This window comes from Peromyscus leucopus, chromosome 22 (assembly GCF_004664715.2).
Source record: "Peromyscus leucopus breed LL Stock chromosome 22, UCI_PerLeu_2.1, whole genome shotgun sequence".
NCBI lineage: Eukaryota > Metazoa > Chordata > Mammalia > Rodentia > Cricetidae > Peromyscus > Peromyscus leucopus.
The window spans coordinates 46660407-46683144 of record NC_051081.1 but is presented as its reverse complement, the minus strand read 5'-3'; the positions used below and the strand labels follow the sequence as shown (position 1 = coordinate 46683144).

Below are 22738 nucleotides of genomic sequence, written 5' to 3'. Positions count from 1 at the left end.
GTTATAACTCCTGACTGTTAAATTAAACACCATTAACTTCGAGTACAATACTTAAAATGCTTTGGGAACCAGATTTATCCTCCTCAACATATGTCTGAAGCATTCTAACTTTTCTACATACCTTAGTGTTTTATAGTTCTATACTTTTTATAAAATAAAGAAAAAAATTCTAACTGAATATATTACTTAGGCCAGATATAGATATGACATCTTAGGGTTAATAGACTAGCTAATGCATTATCTTTTAGCCTTACCAAAATATTATATAAGCCCATGATAAATGAATTATGCAAAATATTCATGAGAGCAATCAAGAGCATGGCCATATCCTCTAAGGTTTAGTGTTCTTTGGGACGTCACTGGCCAACAACTGCAAAAGAATCATTTCCTAGCACTGTATATTTTATTTGTTAGTTCTTGTGTCTAGTGCAGTCATTGGTGCCTCATTACAGGATATTTAAATATAGCTTTTATATATGTAAATATAATAATAATATATATAATGTTTATAGATATATGTTAGGAAGCCTATTTTACAGTGTAGACAGAACCCACTTGAGAATGGTTTTAAATTATGGAAAGATCAACACAGTAAGTTCTTGTGGCATCACTCAAAAGTCACACAGAATTCTAATAGAAGCTTCTGCAATTGTAGGTTTTCATATGACAAATCTGAAGTCTTTAGTGTTTTCTCTCCCAGGTTCCCTTTTCTATCCTGCCCTCCCCTTCCATACCCCAATGTATCCTTACATTTTTCCATAATCACCTATTAACCCTTTCTATCTCCATTCCACTGAGCTCCTCCTTATTGACTTTTTTTTAAATTCCCTGACCTCTGTGGATATTCCAAACGGAATCTACATGTTTAATGACTCAAGGCTAACATGTACTAGTGAGAGAAAACAAATTCATTGTTTGTCTGGTCTTGGGGTGAAGATTTAGTCTAATAAAATTTTTTTATATTATATATTATACTATATAATAGATATATATTATATAATATGTTATAATATAAAGCACAGTAATGTATCATATTGTAGTGATGTCCTAACAGGGAGCTAAAGTATTGCATTAGTAGTCTAACTAACTGATAATCTAGCTATGGAACATAGGATCTTTACCTTTTTGAAGTGAAGCTATACTCCTATCCTAAATGATACCCTCAGGAACCCGTATTTACACAACAGCATTGTATTTGTAAGTGTCTATGGTTTCTTCATGCTCAACACTTGCTAGTTTACTCTCCATTTAATAATTACACCGTAATTATGCCTTCAGTGATAACATATTTCTGTCTATGTATTTCGGCTTCTGTAGTGTCTAATGTTGACACTAAGTATAGCTAATTGAAGTCATAGTGAATAGATGACAAAACTTCCAAGATAACTCCATTTAAATATCATGTGTGTGGGGCGGGGAGTGTGTGTGTGTGTGTGTGTGTGTGTGTGTGTGTGTGTGTGTGTAAAGTAGAAGTGAGCACAAAATTCCACCCCTAGCCAAGAATTATTTGCAACTAATAGCTGATGGGAAAGGGAAAAATCTATTTTCTTCAGGGGAGAGATGCTCAATATATCAACCATGCTGCAGGGAAGGCCTGCTCTAAGCATTTAGGCAACACAAATCGGCTTGTATGGGTTGTTTGTTTTTAGGAGAGATAATGAACATGAAGTTGGGTAAGATGGGAGATGAAGGAAGATCTGGGAGGCGTTGAGGGAGGAAAAAATATAATCAGAATACACTGTGTGGCATTCTCAAAGAATAACTAAAATCATTATTTAATAAAGAGAAATAAACCTCTTTTAGAGAAATCACCAGTGCTGTGCTCAGAAACTTATGGACCCTCCTACATGTATGTATGTTACCTAATGATTTCTAAGTTGCTATTTTTTTCCACAGAAAATATTTTTATTCCACTCATCCCTTGTAATATGCCTATTGTAAAATTAAAGAGAAAAGACAATTCAATGACAAATCACCACATTTCGTTATTTAAAAATCTAAAAGTAATTTAACTGTCAACAGTATCAGGTAGACTAAACATATTAGACCCGATAAAAACTTCAGTCTATTAGTAAAGTCTCTTTTGCCAGGATTGGCTTCCCGGGCAGCTGAGTAAGTTTTGAAACCGATTTACCATATTGCTCGCTGAACTCCAGAAAGTAACCCATGGTCAGCTAAGTGGCAGAAGACAATGCGACTAAGCCTCCAGCGACGCTTTACACCACGTGGACAGGATGTCATAACACACCGATTTCTGATTGTCACAGGACAGCTATCCCGTGGAAGGGCGGCAATTTCTTCACTGGCCATTTCCTGAAGGTCTTTTGGCAAAATGGTGTTCTTTCTGAGAGAATTGATCCGAAGTCTCTCATCTGCATACTCAGAAGCCATTTTTCGTCTCTTCACATCACGTAACATTTTCCAGTCTACATAGGAACCTCGAACCTGATTTGATGCAAGATGGAGGAACCGCCTGCCGGAAAGTCCGCAGCAGCAAGCCCAGCACGGACGCTGCCACGTTCTCCGCCTCGCCAGCCAACCCCTAAGTTGCTATTTTTAAGAGTTTCCAGTCGTCTCTTTCATTGTTTTCGTTATTTCAGTGAAGATGTTTCCTTATTGCCCTAGGAAGCCAATTCTACAGGAAACAAAATGTTTTCAGCCCCAGAGTCTTTTCTGTTCTCCTTGTTTACCATGAAACCTAATACTTGACTTCCCTCCACAATTGCAAGACTTTGACACAATCTATATAACATTTAATAGGTAATGTTTATTGAAACAGTATATATTATCTTGGAAAAATACACACATACACACATATGCACACACTCATCTTGTATTCTTACACTTAGATTGATATCTGTAGAGTATGTTATAAGAACCATATAATTATGACTAAATCTACAGAAGAATATAACTGACAGTTAAATGAGAACAATAACTTAAAAATGCCATGGAAATTATATTCAATCTAGATTACTGCTGAAACATACTTTTTAATAATTGTGAATGATCTAAATTGAATATTTGAATCCCATAAGAAATAACAAGGATGCCCAAACTACAAATTTATGCCCCAAAGAACCGCGGTCGAAACTAGCTAAGAAGGACCCTGGGTATTAGTCATCACCCATGTTAAGAATACCACAGTGCTTCATTGACTACAAAAGGCCACTCTTCCACATCCCCACCCAGTCCTTAGATCATTTCTAAACTACAAGAAGAGTCAGGAATAATGGTGAAATCAAAGGAGAAGATTGGCCATTTTCTGCTGCAATCAAGTTACACATTTTGCTTTCAGAAAGAAAAGGGACAAATCTGACTCATGATCAGGAGAGAGTAAACCTTAGATGTATTTTTTTCTATGGGCAGAATTGAACATTTTGAGGATAGCTGAGACTTTGGGTTTCATTGCACAGATCACCCGAAGGAAAAGAAAAGTTTAAAATATTTTTAGAAAAACTGTATAACATGCTTTTGGTCCTAGAAAGTTTCTTGGTTCAATTATAACTTTCTCATACAAACTCAAACAGGATGCTTGTTCATAGTGGTTCTGCTCATTCTGCCTAAAATCCAAGTGCAGTATTTCCTTCCACTTTTTAACATGTTATTGACAATACAAATTTTATGTTTATTTATTTATTTAGTGTGTAAATGGATGTGAGGAAGTAGTATACTCATGCCAGAGCATGCCGGTGGAGGTCTGAGGACAACGAGATGGAGTTCTTCGTCTCCTCCCACCATATTGGTTCTTTGGATGAAAATCATTCCCTTACTCTTGGCCACAAGAGCTTTTAGCCACTAAGTCATCTCATGGGGCTGAAAAGATGTGATTTTTTTAAAAGATAATAATTTTTATTGTAAAGAACTTGTGTTTATACATTTAACAGTCCAAGATTAATGAAAATGCAAACAAAATCTATAAAAATTTGTGCAAAAATTCTCAAGTGTCACAAGAGATTTACATTAGCACATGGAATTCTAATGTTTAACTTAATACCAAGTATTTAACATATGATATAAACATATAAAATATGCACATTCATATATACTATATATATGTGTGTGTATATATATACATACACACACACACACACACACACATATATATATATATATATATATATATATATATATAATCACCAGAATGAGAAGTTTATCCCAGGGTTCTAATTTATATTTAATGAGAGAAGTTAGGGTCCCTTTTGCTACCAGTCATTGTACAAAAGAAATTGCAGAGAACTAGTAAAGTATGGAATATTACCAAATACCATTTTAAATCCATTAGTAGGTAACAAATTTGGTTTGGAAGATCATAAAATCCACCCATCTTCTTTCTAGTGATACTGAATTGGTTAGATGAAAAACTAAACATGGCCTTATTTTAGCTAAACATGTACATGGACACTCAACCATAAGCTTTTACTTACAGTATAGCATGTTTTGAAAAAATCTGTTACTATTCTATACTAACATATTTATTGAATAGTGAATTGTGATCCCTTTAATGTGATTATTTAAAATAAGAGTAATTTATAGGATTGAAAGAGTGTTTTATACATGTATGTGATGAAGGACTAGTGACCCTCCATGTGTGGATTTTGCACATGTATGCTTTTGCACAGAGAAAGGAATAGGAATATAATAATCTGGGGAATTTTAGTGAGATGGAAATTTTGTATTGCCCAATACTATAGTAGTAGTTTCATAAACACATGTGTGTTTTAACATGTGGAGAACTGTACATTGAATCAAGTTCATTATACAACTTAAATGTTCAAATCATTGGAAAATGTTTTCTTTGTTGATTGCAGTAAAATATCCAACCTTGGATTCAAGTCAAATGCCCCTGCCAAAAGATCCATTACCAGGAAACATGGCCTGAAAAATGGCAATAATTTCATGTAAGAATTCTCACACTCTTCTGAGTCATATTGTAAGCACATAGAAGGAGGTAAATTGGTTTCTGTTGTTCTTTTTCTTTCATTATACATTTATACAGTAACTCTATAATATATTCTGTGACCCATAGATATAGCTACAGATAGAGATAGAGATAGAGATAGAGATAGAGATAGAGATAGAGAGAGAGAGAGAGAGAGAGAGAGAGAGAGAGAGAGAGAGAGAATGAATCTCACAGGAAGTAAAATAACTTCTTCCTTGCTAACTAGTTTTCACTTTGGCAGAAGGTGCTATGAAGTTTGCAGGAGAGAAAAGACATCAGTGGTCTTATCCAGTCTTTGACTATGCATGTTATAATATTAACCTTACAGGAATGATGTGCCTACTGATGGAATATTTGCATGGCGGTTAGGGGTGCAAACAACTGTTTTCTGGAGGGATTTAGACTCTAGTTCTCAGAAGTGATTTTCCCAGTTCTGTAATTCAATTCTAATGCTCATGTATAAGGTCATAAGCCAGAGATGGGGAACCTACCACTCTCTGCCATGCTCTCAACTTGATTTCTAAATGTTTATAACCCTAAGTCAATATTGTATCAAAGACTATCAGAACAAACTCCTTTATGCTGTTTGCAATGGCTAATGCAGAGATTCCTAACTGGTTAGGTCTAGAGAATAAGTGATTATGAGTCATCAGTTCCAAACAATATAACTGTATCACCCCTGCCACAGTGATCAGTTAACATTGTGGAACAAGGGGCACCAAGGATGTAAGAATTGAAGAATGAAAAGGAAGGATGTAGAACAGCATCTTGTGGACAGGACATCACAACTACTTTCATAAACATGCAGCAGCAGTAATTACCTGCATAAGACCTATACAACATAAAGTCAGTAAAAATCCTAGTCTGGTGAGGAGGGTCTAAACAAGGCATTTTTAGCAATGGACAGCTAGTTGAGTACTGCCCTTGGAAGATTGCCATGAGTCAAGTGATAGCCCCCACCTATATTCCTATGAGCAGCACTAATTAGAATCTGTAGACTACCAAATTTTTTTTAAAAGATATGAAATCCAAAAGGAGATTGTTGGGAGCATTGGGGAAATTGAAAAGGAGCTTTTGAGGATGAGATCAAAACACTTTTTATTAGTTCTTGAAAAATAACAAAGGTACGATGTTTTGAAGGAGACATATTTGGAGAAGTCCAGGAACAGCTAGGAAAAATGTAATAAGGGAATAGGGTCAAAATATCTTACATATTAATATGAAAAAGAAGACTTAAGAGGGAGGAAGACTTGGTGGGGTAGGGTCCAGGGGGACTGAAAAGGAAAAGGAGATATGGACATGATAAAAATACATTGTCTACATGTAAATATTCAAATAAGAATTGAAAATATTTTTTATAATCCTTTCAACTCTTAACAGGTTACCAGAATTTAAATTTGTTGTGTAAAATTATCAAAATATGTCATATGAACTTATCCTCTTCAGCATATATGCATCTGTTATATCAACACCTATTGCAAACAAGGTGTAAACAGAAAATATAAAACTGTAAAATCCATGTAAAACATTCAAAATATGCTTCTTATTTTCAAATAACACATTACTTTCCAACACTGTTTTACTGAAACTTAAGGAATCATTGACATAATCTAATAGTGAGCAATAAATTCTGTGTTTATGCATTCTAAATTCATATTCTGATTCCCATTATGGAAACAATGCTTCTATTGTTACCATTTTGAGTTTCCCATTCAAATGGATCTGAAGAGACTAAAAGATTAAGCTTTTAAAATGAGAGTTAAGGATATGTAAAAGTCAAATGTATTAATTTTAAAAGGAAGCATTTTCACTTAATTCCACATATAACTGGGCTTAATTCGCTACAAAGTGTATTCATTAAACTATGTTTAAATGAGTCATGAAACTCTCCAACCTAACAGAAGATAAGAGATATTGCTATATAAATGACAGGAAAAAACTGTTCTGTATAGATGAAAGAAATAAATATTATTTCATTAAAACTGTTTTTAAATTAATCTTCATAGAAAAACAATATTATCTTTTTAAGCAAAAATTATGTCCAATGTTATTTTTAATTTAAATCATTGTTAAGTAAATTTTGGGTACAATAATCCTCTTTGATATAACTGTAAGAATTTTAATTTTTCTAAATGAAATTCTTAAATCTGGAGGAATTAAATATTCCACAATTGAAAAATTATTTCATACATTCATTCACTTCTATACACAGTCTGAATTTATTTTAATATGTTAGTATTTCCTTTTTATGGAGAGAAATAAAATACAAATTAAAGGTGTTTTGAAAAACTCCCTGAATCCCTATTAAAATAAACTACAGGCTCTAAAATATGATCAGTCAATTCTCTTTATTGAAAGCACTATCATCAGAGGACACAATTGAGACAGAAAAAGCATCCCTCAAGTGTGCACTTGGGTGAGATAATGGTGAGGACAGATGCCATTAATACCCATTAAGATGTCTGTCTTTAGATAAAAAGGAATTCAATAGCAATGAATGCTGTTATAAATAAAATCTTAGCAGGTACAAATAGGGACATGCTAGAGGACACATCTATCCATGGAGAATATTCTTCAGTTCTCTCAGTTCTTAGAAACCTCAAATATCATTTAGTTTTACTTCATTCCATGAACATTGATTGAGAAATTTCATGCTAGAAAAAGTTGTAGAAATAGGTCACAGATAAAAAGTATTTATGCTATGGTCCTTTCCATGATATTTCATAATGTGCAAGAAATAACTGGGGAATAAATGTGTGTGATAAAAACTTACTTTTAATTATAGATAAATGGATAGACAGCAGACAGATAGATGCTGAATAAATAACAGATAATGGAGAGATGATAGAGAATAGTGATACTAACAGATAAATGATGAAGAGAAAAATAGATGATAGAGATGATAGATGATAGATAGAGATAGATGACAGATGATTAGATGATGGGATTTTTACCCAAAAATTCACTGCAGGTTTGGTAAGAACTTAAAAATTGTATTTTACGAAAAAAATAAATGAAAAAAAAAACCTTTAAGAAATTAAAAGAAACGGCTACCATAGTAATTTGATTCTAGTAATTCTCATGACCATATTTCATATTTAAGAACAGCTGAACTGAATGGAAATATAGAGAATTAAAACTTAACTATTTGAAATAATATCAGGAAGAGTGACATGTTATACAGTTCTGAGACCAGTTGGGTATAAATCACAAAGAGCTTTGGGGGGTAGAAAACTTAAGATGAATTCAGGAAAGCTAGAGCAACAATTGAGTTTGGAGAGTGCATATGTGCATGCCTGGACTCTGAGGACCTGAGTTCGATACCCAGAATGCACTCAACCTTCTTCTTGAACTGGATGTGATTGCACATACTGTAATTACAGTTCTGAGCTGGTTGCGAATAGAGAATGCTCAGGGCTCGCCATTCAGCTGCCCTAACATGCTTTACAATTTGAAGGCTAACAAGAGATCCTCTTTCAAAGTTTTAAAAAGGTGGATAGCACCTGAGGAACTACATCAAGGATGTCTTCTGGCCTCCACATCCATAAGCTTGCAAGCAAGTGTATAAAGAACGCCAAAATTCATTGGAGTATTTAATGCAGGCAACATGATTAGTACTAATAATATTAACTGGAGCAAATGAGGGAAATGAAAATCTCTGTCTGTACATGGTAATGGTTATTAACATTATTGGCGAGCTTGTTGTATGATAATTGCTGTGAGCTCATTTAATTGTCAAGCTCCTTCTATGATGTAAGTACTATAATTGTTTCTAAGGCATCAGTGAAGAAATCAAACACAAGGGATTTCAGTAGCTCGCTCATCAAAACATAGTGTATAGCAAAACAGGAATGGAGACCTCATGTAGTATAAACATGTTCTCAGGGCTTAATCATTGCTGATGGAGAGTCTTGAATGTAAGCACATAGTATTCAGCACATGAATGTGCATAGTGATCAGCTAGCTTTATGGATGTCAGCATAGTATTAGAAAGTCAATGTAGGCTTCCAATATGAGATAATGAATCTTAATCTCCAACTCTAGGATCAAGTCAATCTCAGAGACAATCATACCTTAATGTCGTTCATAACAGTTTCAAGAGGATAATAATACTACTCAAACTAATATGGAATAAGTAAAGGCCCCTTTGCAGTTTATCTGTGTGCCCAACCTGAGTGAATAACAATTATCTCTGTTGTTCTTTGTGTAATAGATATCCAGGCATCTTTCATGATAACTTTAAAGCCTAAGTTTGGACTTTTAAAGAGTTTTACACTTATTTACTAGGAGGGGGCATGTGTGCCATGGCATACATGTAGGAGTCAGAGGACAATTTGTGAGAGCTGGTTCACTCCTTTCACCATGTGGACTCGAGGGATTGAACTTAGGTTGTCAGATTGGTGGCAAGTGCCCTTACCCACTGAACATTTCACTGGCTCTCCTTCAGAATGCTGATATGTGCATGTTCTACTCCTGCAGTGCACCAGAAAGAGCTTTTCACTAGAAGTAGTGGCTTCCCTTCCGCATTTTGGAAATCAAGATAAATACACACATGTTTCCACACTCCAAAGCATCCATTATATACCTGCAGTGAAATTCTCTCTTGATTTTTCTAAAGAATATTGAATGGGTTGGTCATTTGCTTTACTTCTTGCTTCACTTGAGTTTAGGTTCAAAAATAAGAAAAGCATGTTTATTCACCACTGTACAACAAATAAGGGGCATAAAATCAGGCAATATGGTAGTCACATGGCCAACACCTCCTAAGTGAAGGAGACTTCGAATGCAAGACACTTCTACAATTGAAAAAATATTTTACCTAAATCTAATCAATTGCTGATTGGTGATGGTTACAAAATCTTCACAACAATGATAAACAATATACAGATATTAAATGTTTGAACTGAGTCATGCACATCCAATAGACATGTTACATCTTGCATTTGAGTTATCTTTACTCACTTTTGAGTAGGATTCTGTCTGGGAACATCTGATGAAAAAGTCAGTTTAAAGCAGAGAGTGTTAGTGCTGCCCACTGAAGAAACTTTCAATACAGTCTGTTCCAAAGGAACCCGATACATCTTTCAGCAAAAAATAATTTAAATTTTATTCTAACTTACCTATTGAAATAATTTCTTTTTGAAAAAGAAACAAAATAACCCTAGAGAACATCCACTCAGTAACTGAAAAAGGAAAATAATACATGATTTCTCCCTTCACTGTTTTCTACTCTGAAATAACCTAGATGATGAAGAACCTCGCTGTTATTAACAGTTTTGAAATTGCTTCAAAAGGAAACCTAATGAATCCCCGAATAATACCACAAAGAAAAGTGAAGTTATGACATTTGTAAGAAAATGGATGGAATTGGACATAATCGCATTAAGTATATTAAGCCAGTATCAGAAAGTCAAGTATCATGTATTCTCTTACTTGTGGTACCTATATTCTATACAGATTCATAAATCATGTATGTGTGACACAAAGGTATAAATAAAGTTGTTTAGCTCTCTATAGGAACAAGAGAGGGGCAAAAGACGTGAGGTGAGAGGAGTGAAGGTAGATGGGTGGGAATGTGCTCAACATAAAACACACACAAATAAAAGTAAAGAAGGGGTCTCTTCTTTGGAAGGGTATAGTGAGGACTGGCTTCTGTTACTTGAATCATTGGCAGATCTAACCTGTGCTGCTCTCTTCTACTGATATTTGCTTCCCTGGAAAAGGTTTAATTGTTAATTCAGTCCAAGTTATTTAGTATTGCTTTACTGGGGTTTTTAAATTCTGATTACAACTCTAAAGGGATGGAAATTTCCAAAAATCATAGAATTCTCTTAGTTGTTGAATATGTGTTGGCAAACAAAAAAAAAAAAACCCATGACATTCCACAAGTTATGATTTCTTTTTGAGATCTATTAAACTGAAATAACCCCAAGTTTAAGGTATTTTGTCTGTAAGGTATGTTGTCATACCTACTTGCCTGAAATGCTTGGATTCTATACTTCCATTCACTGAAGGGTATTACATGTTGTTGTCATTTTTATATCTTTGTTTGGATTTCATAGCAGGGAGGTCCTGGCTACAAAAAGCTTTGCAAATCTCTCCACAAACACACAATTCTATTTGTCTCCATCTGCAAATATTTTCACACGCACATCTAAGCATGCAAGTAGATTATGAACAAACTTATACGATTTGTGTGGAGACTCACTTTATGCAATAAGCATGGGCATTTGTGTTTATAAGAATGCTTCAGTTGGTTCTGATTTCAGATCTCCATAGTGTATGCTGTAAGGAAGTGTGCTTCTCCAATGTGTGCTCTTGTTTCTGTTGGAGAATGCAATGGTGTACACATGTGAACTGGCCTGTGTGTGTGTGTGTGTGTGTGTGTAGTCATCTGTTGTGTGTAGCTTTGTATTCACTGGATACACACACACACACACACACACACACACACATATATATATATATATATATAAAACCTATGTTCTAGAGTGAGAATTAATTGTCAACCTAGAGACACCAAAATCAAAATGGAGAGTGGTCCTTCCAGGGTGCTCATGGTGCACCCCTTTGTCTGCTCACATTTGCAGCCCTCACTTTTCAGTGATTTATATAACCTGGTGTTGCCGAGACTGTTTGAAGTATTTTCGCTTTGGGTCCCTTGCAGCAGTTGATGAAAAATTCATACCCAGCTCTTGCAAATACCAAATTCCAGCAAAGATTTTTCTACCCAAGAGGTGGCAGTTGTCCCGATATGCACCTGCCTCAGAGTACTTTCTCTGTACAGAGAGTGAGCATTCCCAAGCAGTTAGAAGTTAACTTGTACGAGAATCCAGCCTTTCAACAGGGAAGCATGAGTGTCTTTTCATTAAATAAGGCAAATGATTCTTTACCCTCAAACTCCTATTTTTTATGTTATAAGATAATTTATAATTTTAAAAACATTTTCAAACATAATTTCAATTTATCTTCTGTGACCTTGGTAAGATAATTATTTTTTTTTCTGAAATGTTCTTTATTTGCAGTTGCTGAAAAACTATAATAAAAGTGACATGACAATTGAACACAGACACTGTAGAGATATAAAAGTAAAGGCTTCAAAACCTTGTAATAGGTGAGATGAATACAAATGAGGGAAGCTATTTATTGTCATTATGGTTGTCATCATCATTTATCCAAGGAAGACTACATATAAACCAAAATACAAAACACTTAGTTCATAATCTCAGAAACCAATTTTGTGATCCTTCAACACCCCTCCTTTTTTTCTTTTCATAAACCATAGACAACTAGGAAACTGCACATTTTTTAATTGTTTAGACATAATTAACCATCATTGTTAGCAAGAGGTTGGGCTAGTTAATCACATTCTAATACATTGTTAACACCATTATTATATGATATTTTGCAAACCATTTGGTCATATATATGTATTTGATATAATATAACATGTATATCCAAGGTGTGTATATATATCATGTCAAAGTTCAACTTTGCACCTAGTCTTTCATTCAATATTATAATTGGGACACCATGGAGAAAACACATAAATATTTATGCCTATACACATATATGCATACATTTATATATGTGTGTGTGTATTTATACAGAGGTTACAGGGGTGAAATGTATAAGAATAGAAGTATTGTGCATCTGTGTATATAACATACATATATGATGATAATATGAGACACATCTCAACTGTAAAAATCGGAATAGACATTATGAAGAATTTCAATGTCTATAGATGAGCTGTTTATCAAAGAAATGTCTCCTGCTTGCTATAGAAGTCTTTAAACATAATAACTAATTCTAGTTACTATGAGAAAGACCAGGGTATATCAACATACTAGGCTATAGAAGAATATTCCATGTATAAATGTATTAAGTAAAATGTCTTTACATTTTATATTCTGGTGATGTTCAGCTTAGTCTCTAGTATACAAATACCATAACTTTGCCTTTTGCTTGGGTGTCTCTTTGTGGATTTAAGCTTTAATTATAAGTAACATTAGCTTTAGAATGGGTTCCTGGTTTCCAAGGTGATCTCAGGTATGTTTGGGTGTGGTCTGTCCTTACTTTGTGTGTAAGATTCCATAGAACCTAGATGGCTTATAAAATGTATATGAAATGCTTTGGAATAGTAATTGGTAGAAAAAAACTATAAGAAATTATTCATTTTGGATCTTATGTTTATCAAATACTGTGTGAACTTCAGAAAACCAAATACCCCCTGAAATGTGATATTATATAGTGAAGTAGTTTATAAACCATTTCTATAGAAAATTCTGCATAGCTAATGGCAAAGAGAAGCTGTAAGAAGATGCAGCTATTAGAGGGAACAACAGCAAACAGGTCCCTTCATTCATAAATCTAAATATCTGGTGACCTCATGCACTATCTGTAACCAATAGACTTTTAGTATTTTTCTACCTGGTGACCTCATGCACTATCTGTAACCAATAGACTTGGAGTATTTTTCTACCTGGTGACTTCATGCACTACCTATAACCAATGGACTTCCAGTATTTTTCTAGCTTCAGCAACTCACAGCTTGTATCTGTTTTGATAACGTATTTCATTCATTTCTTCTTGTGGTGTATCCTGATGCCCTCCACTGAAAAGATGAGTTTTGACATATGCCTCTTGTGCCTTGCTCTTTTTTTCCATCATTGCTTACATCCATTCTGGAGAGGGCATTTGTTACCAAGACACATATTCCATCTTGTAGTTATGACAAAATGATATAATAAGTTATAATATAATCATAATTAGATATTTTATCCTATCTTATAAATATTTATTTTATTCTAATCTTATTTGATTATCAATGCATTTATTATGCATTAACTTTTATTCTCAGCTTGACTTATCAGGAATTATTTATAAGGCATCTAACAAGCTATTCATAAAAATATTTCTAAAACTTGAGATTAGCTAAATCAATGCTTATATATTGACTTTTCTTTTTTTTTTAAAAAAAAAGCCAACTAGGTATATAGAGTTTAAGATGACCTTTGTGGTTGGGGAGACAGCTCAGTGGATGAATGTTTGCTGTGTAAGCAAGACAACCTTGGTTTGGGTTGCAACAGTCTCATAAAAAGCAAGGTATGGCTACATGTACACCCACAACCCTGGGCCTGATGGGATGGGACATGGAAATGGGAAGATCACCTGCCTTTCCCCCACAAAAAGTTGTGAGCTCTAGGTTCAAGCAGAGACACTGCCTCAAAGGAATTTGGTGGAAAATGGTAGAGGTGGATACCTGATATCCTCCTGTGTCCTCTTCCTGAGCATGCATGGAAGTACAAAATGTCACACATGAACACATGCATACCCCAACACATACAAAGTATAATAATAATAATAATAATAATAATAATAATAATAATAATTAATAATAAATAAAATGATCTTTGTAAAATCTCTAATAGCACCCATGAAAGATAATAGAAAATTTCCTATGTTAGAGCTGACAAGATGGTTCAGTGAATCAAGGGGCTTGCAGCAAAGTCTGACAATCTAAGTTCAGTCCCCAGAACCCTCTACACGCACATGGCTGATGCACACACACAGTAACAATGGTAAATTAATGAAGACTTAAATCCCATGCTACCACTCAGATTGTTAAGATTCAGTTCCCTCTTTCAAATACTATAGCACTCACTAAAATATAAGGAAACGATGTATTATTACAGTGCATACTGGCAAATCACCATAGAAACCCAGAAAAGAAAAAGAGCCTAAATTATTTGAGAAAAACACTCCATAACACATTTACAAGGAAAGCCGTGCAGCTTGATGAAAAATTATCAAACATTCATTTTGTTGTATCACATTTCCTATTTAATTCCATTGATTTTCTTATAGATAAACAAAAAGAGTCCATCCAACTCTTAAACATAGAATATAGTCAAATATTTTCCTGGCTCTTTTACATTATAATTAAATAAGATACTGGAAAAGCCACAGTGAAATTCTAATGATTGAAAGAAATTAGACATTAGAGAGCACTGCATTAAGAGTTTTTGTAGAACTATTACTGCTAATTTCTCATTTTCATTATATGTATAATTAAAAACTATTTATCTACCCCATTACTGAATTTGTTCTCAGGGTTGATGAGAAATCATACAGTATATTCATATTTTCAGAGAATTTCCTAATGAAAATCTCCTGCGCTAGAATGAGGGGAATGGATCACTTTTGTTTCATTTCTCAAATTCACTTTGTCAAACAGGTACCCGCCTGATGTGTGCCACTAAGATGTATGACGCTGCCATCTGCTGCTAAATAATACACAGCATTCCTTCAGTTGCAGAAAATATCATATTTTAAATAAGACTTAAATTTCAATTTTTCTTAGAGACATTTTCTGAATATATTTTTTGAACTAAAAGTAAATGTTAATCTATTGACAAATGAAACATAAAGAAAAAGACGTCAGTAATACTTAGAGGAATTCGAAATGCAGGAAGCAGCTGTTTAATGTGAGGTTGATTCTCATTTAACTGGAACTATTTTCACAAAATATTCCATGTCTATAATATGCATTTTCACATATACAGATATGTTTACCACAGGCAGCCATGGTGATAAGGCTTCCATAAACGTACTATAATTCTTTTCAACTTCCTTAATTTTCTGTACATTTTGGATGGGAAGAATCACTCTAACTCTTCATGTTTTCAATTTAGGAACTGTAGTACTAAGAGTTAATCGACTTAACTACAATGAAATTTTATTGTTTATTTCCTAAGTCACAGACATAACAAACTTTAGTACAGTAACAAACCAGCTGGTACTGGGAACAGAACTCAAATTGTTTTGTGGTGGTCTTGAATGAACCCAGGACTTCTTGTATTATAAGAAAATGTGCTATCGGCTGTGCTACAAGTCTCACTCTAAGAATATTGAACTATTAACATGATACCATACATACAATTTAACATATTCTATACTGTAAAAAGAGTAGTGAGTAATTAAAAAAACTATTCAGGAAAATGTAATCATAACTCATACATGTTTTCATGCACATACACCCATATGTGGGTGTATGCATGCTCATACCTGTGTATAGTAAGATTCCAGAGGCACCAAGACTAAATAGAAATAGAAGAAAATAAACAGAGGAAAGGATTCTGTCAATTTAAAATAATTATTCAAACAAAAATCCAGGAACTGTGCTCCCTAATTGTTCCCCTAGAAGTTTCTATTTCTGACATTGAGGCCTTTGGTCCACTTAGGATGGATCCTTGTGCATGGTGAGAAGGAGAGTAAAGTTTCCTTCTTATACATGTAGATATCCAGTTTCCCCCACATTTGGAAAAGCCCACAGCAAACACTTCAGTCTACAGTGGAAAAAGAAATTTCTTCTAGAAATCGGAAATCCAAGACAGATGCCCTTTCTCCACTGCTATTTCAGAGGATACAGAGTTCTAGGCAGAGATGCGAGGCAGGAGGTGATAATAAACACCTGCAAATGTGAAATGGTGAGTTGAAGCCATCTGTCATGGATAATTCCCCATTTATGGTATTCCCAAATCTTCCTGCGAAAATATTGAGAACTAATGTTGGAATTTAGCCAAGATTTGAGAAACAAAAACAATGTGAAAAATATTACTTATGTTGTTGTTATACACTAGGAACTAAAAAGCCAGAAACCAATAAATAATACAAAAGAACTTAATGCTTTATATTGGATTTAAGAGCATTTACACACACACACACACAGCACCATGCACATACATACAGACTCAAAAACATGGTGTAGTGCCATAGAAAAAGATACTTGATGTGAACCTGTATCATTTAACTGTATGCACACATCTGTACATATATTTATACATACAATTATATATACACATAAATAAATAAGGCATTCAAACATTAAGAATCAGTAAATTAGTTATCTGATACATATAGAAATTATTTGTGTCCTAAGGATACTTATAATAACTGTATTCAATAGATGCAAGGTTTATTGACAGAATTAATTGCAAATCTATACCTCAATGAAAAATACTAAAAATAAACTGGTTAATCTAGATGACACTGTTTCTTAGGCACTATCCACCACCAGTGGCTTATAATAAAATACTACAATGGTATAGACAACTCATGCTATCTTATCAAATTACAAAGAGTTAAGCTTAAAGATTCGCTTGAAAAGGAGCAGGAAATGTATTTATTTTATTGTGTAACATGTGATAGATTTACAGATGTCTGTTCTGCCACCATCTGTTTGCTCAATGTAGTGTCTATAAAACTTAGAACATAATTGAACATTGCAAGGAAACTTGATCAAGGAGGAAATGTCTGGATCCAACCATTGTAATGGTTTTCCATATTTATCTATATGTTTTCCATTGACTCGCTGAGATATCAACAAATACAACATACATTTATACTGAATCCTGAAAAATGAGTTAGTAACCAACAGTGATCATTTTGAATCAGAATGAGGCTGGTTAAACAGGTATAGGCTCTGTAGTTATTGTGCTCACTGTTTTTATTTTTATCCACTCATATCTTGGTAGCAAGCATTACATGGGTAGCTTACTGTAAAGTTTACTTCTTGGTATTCAGTGATTATTGCTAGGACTTATGCCATACCACTGAACTCACATTAAAGTACATCTTACAGTTTTAAACAAGAGGATATATTTCTTTGAAATGGAAGATACCATTTAAAAATTGTACATTCAAGACTAAAATTTCTAGGTACAACTGCATAATTGTGTGATTTGATGGCTGCCCTAGCTTCTTCCAGCTGGATAAAATAATGAGAGGTTATTTTGATGTCATTTCTCATTCTCCTGCATGGGGCTCACCCAATGACTTCCACAGGAGACAAGAGACAATGGAGGTTTCCGACAGTTGCACACATCTTCTTTGTATTTTTACCATGTTTTTTTGCCCTAGGGAACTGAAATGTATAGCCTAGTTTAAAAAAAAGAAAAGAAAAAGTAAGTTTTATCTTACTATATTCTGTCAGAAGAGGATAAAATCAGCTTTCCACATATTGTGTGATGCATGACTCCATTCTCAAAAATCTTGATGAGACTCAGATTGAAGAGAGAAAGGAAAATAATAATTTTCTTTAAAAAGGATAGAATGGAAGACAGAAAATCAAAACTGAAATAGATCCAAGATCCTCAGAACTGAACAAAATGAGACTCCAAGTTAGCCATGCACCTTCAACCCTCAGTGGTATTTTTCTCTCTTTTACTTTTGGGTCTGTACAATGATGTTTCTATTTGTGAGAAGAAGAGACATGAGTAGACTTCATCCTTTTCTCACAAGGACAATGAGACCTGGTTGCTGACTATTACTAGACATGTAAAATATTAGTCACTTTATCTCCCAGGCAACTAATGTTTGGGAGGTTTTTTAACAAGAACAGGCAACTAATAACATTAATTTACAGAAAATATTTAATAGTCATCCAGGGAGTTTGGTTTCTCAACTATTGACTAAATGAAGATGTTCAATCAATACAGAACAGAGTGTTTCTAGGTTTTTAATCGAATCAACTTCTAAGAAGGACTGTGGCTACCAGCTGAAGACTCTCATGTCTTCCCCACAGTGAAAGTGCTACATTTCTTGCTTAGTGATGCTTTGTGTGGTTTATTAAATATTGCCTTGGAAAGGAAGATAAATGAAAGGGGGTATAATACTGAGCAAAATGAACTCCACTCTGTCGTGCTTTGATTTTATTAAACCCAATTCCTTTAGAACAAGATTAGACCATTTAAAAAGTCAGTAAATAATTCACTCAATCATGGAAAAAAATTAACTATTTGCAATGAAACCTTTTTCTGGCATTGAGGAGATGGCTCAGTTTGTAGAGGGCCCACCACACAAGCGTGAGGACTTCAGTTTGAATCCCTCTTACCACTAGAAAAGATGTCATGGGATGCGTGGTTGTTAACCCATTTGGGTGTCAGGTGAGAAAAAGGCAGGTCTCTAGAGCTCATTGGCCATCCAGCCTAACAAGTTAGTGAACTCCAGGTTCAGTGAGAGATCCTGCTGTAGGGAGCCGCTATTCTAAGATGGCGCTGGCTTCCTGGTAGCCTAGCTGTAAACAACTCCATATTTGGCTATGATGCACGAGTATGGTAATTGGCCTTATGTCCTCAGCCTATCCCGTGGCTCCCCGTGCTAGCATTCTGGCGGGACCCAATCACAGTACGGCACGTTTGCCTGATTCCCTATATAAGCAGCTGCAGTTTAGTCCTTGGGGCCCCTCACCTCCCGCTCTCCCTTGATCAAGAGGCGCTCCAATAAAGTGTGTTCTGAGACGGATCCTCGCATGGTGGTCGTTCTTCCTCGCTGGCCGAGGAGCTCGCCGCAACTGGTGCCGAAACCCGGGACGTGACGGAAACCCGGGAAAGAAACCCGGGACGGGAAGGAAACTTTGGACACCAGGTGAGGGGTCGAAGAGGATTCAGAACTCAGCACACGGAGCGGTAAGTTCGCCAGGAACGGCGAGGACGTCGGTGAGTTCGCCAGGAACGGCGAGGACGTCGGTGAGTTCTCTAGGAACGGTAGTGACGTTGGTAAGTCGCCAGGAATGGCGATGACGTCGGTAAGTTCTCCAGGTATGCTGATGGTTGGGATAAATCCATTTGTGCTTGCTTTTGTGTTCATTCCTATGACAATTGTTGTTCTTCTTTGCTGTTTTATATATGCATGTCTCAAGGAAGAACGCAATGTGGAAATCAGTAAAAAGGGACACAAGGCATTAATTAAGCACCAGGATAGTCTATCAGAATTAGACTTTAAAGGGGAGAACTTAAGTAGGCCTAAAGAGGCTGACAATGAATTGGATCCAGATGAGGAGGAAAATTTAGAGGAAGCTGCCGCTGAATATAAAAAAGAGAGATATGGGCGGCAGCGACCCCCTCCTTATAATGTTTCTGCTGGGGTGAATGTGGAACCAACGGCGCCTTCGGGACCACATCCACCCCCGGCAACACCTTCCTATCTGCAAACAGGTGAAGGTTGTCGTTTTATCAGGAGAGACACCTGGACGCAGTTAGCGTCCGCGTTTCCAGTCTTTGAAGATCCGCAAACAAACAACAGATATCATGAACCTGTGCCATATAAACAATTAAAAGACCTGGTTGAGGCTGCTCGAGCCTATGGAGTAACGGCCAGTTATACCTTAACATTATTGACTAGGCTCACTGCTCAGGCCATGACTCCAACAGATTGGTTCGAAATAGCCAGAGCATGCTTAACTACAGGACAGTATCTGGACTTCAAATCTATAGTTACAGATAGAGCCCAGGTACAAGCTAGAATTAATCTTCAGAATAATCAACCACAGTGGACGGTTGACATGCTACTGGGTCAAGGACAATGGACCGTAAATCAGACGGCATATCCTATTGAAGTTTATCAGCAGATAAATGAGATTTATTCTAAAGCTTGGAAATCATTACCAAATAAAGGAGAAGTGTCAGGGAATTTGACTAAGAGCATTCTGGCGGGACCCAATCACAGTACGGCACGTTTGCCTGATTCCCTTTATAAGCAGCTGCAGTTTAGTCCTCGGGGCCCTCACCTCCCACTCTCCCTTAATCAAGAGGCGCTCCAATAAAGTGTGATCTGAGAAGAATCCTCGCATGGTGGTCGTTCTTCCTCGCTGGCCGAGGGGCGCGCCGCATCCTGCCTCAATAAATAAGGTGGTGATTAATAGTGGAAGACATTCAACAACGACCTCTGGTCTTCCCATACACATGCATGTACATAATGACACACATAAAGTTGTTAATATGCTACACACACACAAGAGAGAGAAAGAGGAGAGAGAAGAGAGAGGAGAGAGAAGAGGGAGATGACAGGAGAACAAAGAAAGAGAGAGAGAGAGAGAGAGAGAGAGAGAGAGAGAGAGAGAGAGAGAGAGAGATTAATATGCCTCCAAACACACTTAGAAATAAAGAGGCTCCTGTGTAATAGACTAGTATCTTTACTTACTACATGGGGGACATATCTGGGAAATGTTATTAATGTGTATGACGAAAGACCATAGCTCTCACCTTAATAATAGTAATTCTCTCTCTCTCTCTCTCTCTCTCTCTCTCTCTCTCTCTCTCTCTCTCTCTCTCTCTCTGTGTGTGTGTGTGTGTGTGTGTGTGTGTGTGTACAGGCATGCACATCAGACTTCCACTACCTCAGTCAGCTGACATTTCAGATTCACTGGATGTTCACTTAGGACCCTTGGTTAATGTCTCATAAATATGGTTTAACAACTCCTGCCTGTGCATTTGGAGCTTTAATTATGCAAGCCTGAAAACATGGTATGTCTGATTCTGGAAACCACTTCCTAAATTCTGCCTAGAAATGAATACATTATCATCTAATGTTAAACTTTCAGCATAGATTTAAATGGCAAATTCAACCTGTCAAGGTTTATTATCTTGGAAAACTGAGGCAAAACTTCTGTGACCTGGACTAACACAACTATAATCCACTTGAGTCCAGTTAGTGCTTCCCATATGTTCATGGATATGAGGTCATCCACTGGTAACAGTGTCTGCCCTCCACAGAAAAGGGACTCTCCATTGACAATAAGTCCTGCATTCTAAGAGCTTCCCAGAGGGGCCTGGAGAGATGGCTCAGAGGTTAAGAGCACTGGCTGTTCTTTCAGAGGTCCTGAGTTCAATTCCCAGCAACCATATGGTGGCTCACAACCATCTGTTATGAGATCTGGTGCCCTCTTCTGGCCCAAAGGGATACATGCAAGCAGAACACTGTATATATAATAAAATAAACAAATCTTAAAAAAAAAAAAGAAAAAGAAAAAAAAAAAGAGCTTCCCAGAAAAGGGAAGAGTCTTGGAGGCAGCATCCTCCCTACTTGCTGGAACTTTTAACAGGCTTAATCTTGTACAGGTCTTGCACAGCTGCGGTGTCTTCCTGCGTACAAGAGCCATGCTGTATCCAGGGGATAACATTTGAAAATATTCTCCCGTCCTCCCTCTCTTATATACTTTCTTACTTTCTTACACTTTGCCGAGCTGTTCCCTGACATTTGGTGGGAGGGCTTGATGCGCATGTCCCCTCTAAGATTGAGTACACACTGTTGCTACTTCTTAGTATTTTGAACAGTTGCTATCTAGTTTATTCACCACCACCCACTTCATTGAAAAGCTCCTTTGACCAAAGTTGAGGGCAGCCCCACAGGGCTATGGCAGGTGCTGAAGTGGGTTGGACGATAAGAACAACTGGACACCAGAGGTGGAGAGACCCTAAGCAAAGCCAATGAGAACAGGAGTAAATTCTCTCCTCTGCCAATCGACAAACTGGTCAACTCATTCAATAAACACTAATTGAGGATTGATTTGGGGGCTAACTATTTTACAAATCAGATCACAGGGGAGGTAGCCCCCGCTGCCAGGAATGCCATTTCATGGAGGAGCGGGAAAAGGAAACCGCGCTGGTGTGTAGTAACCAGCGGGGACAACACAAAAGGAACACATATCACAGCTGATGGCGAGCAAGCCCTCTCCCAGCGTGGCACTCATTTAGACAATCGTCTGTTCCGCCCATAAAGCTAAAGCAAAAATTGGAAGTCAACCTAAATCACGTTTTCCAAACACGAGCCGTCCCAGGCCTTGCTGTTTTACCCCCTGCCTCTTGCCCATATTAAAAGCGCATCTCATTGGTCCCAGATGAACTCGTCTCATTTCCCCCAATTTCTCTGAAGTGCTTTCAGTCATGCCTCTTCAGAGCCCTCCCCGCTCTCACTTGCTGCTGGCGTCAGATTCACCTTCAATCCTGAGTGACA

At 36.2% G+C, this 22738-nt stretch overlaps 1 protein-coding gene across 1 annotated transcript; it reads right to left on the bottom strand.

The window, feature by feature from the left end:
• Positions 1-1883: 1883 nt before the first annotated feature.
• On the bottom strand, positions 1884-19594 carry LOC114698819 (28S ribosomal protein S14, mitochondrial-like). The gene is given in 3 exon segments (XM_028877666.2): positions 1884-2457; positions 2459-2542; positions 19424-19594. Coding segments are annotated over 3 exon segments (582 nt in total). The 3' UTR covers positions 1884-2130.
• Between the last annotated feature and the right edge of the window lie 3144 nt (positions 19595-22738).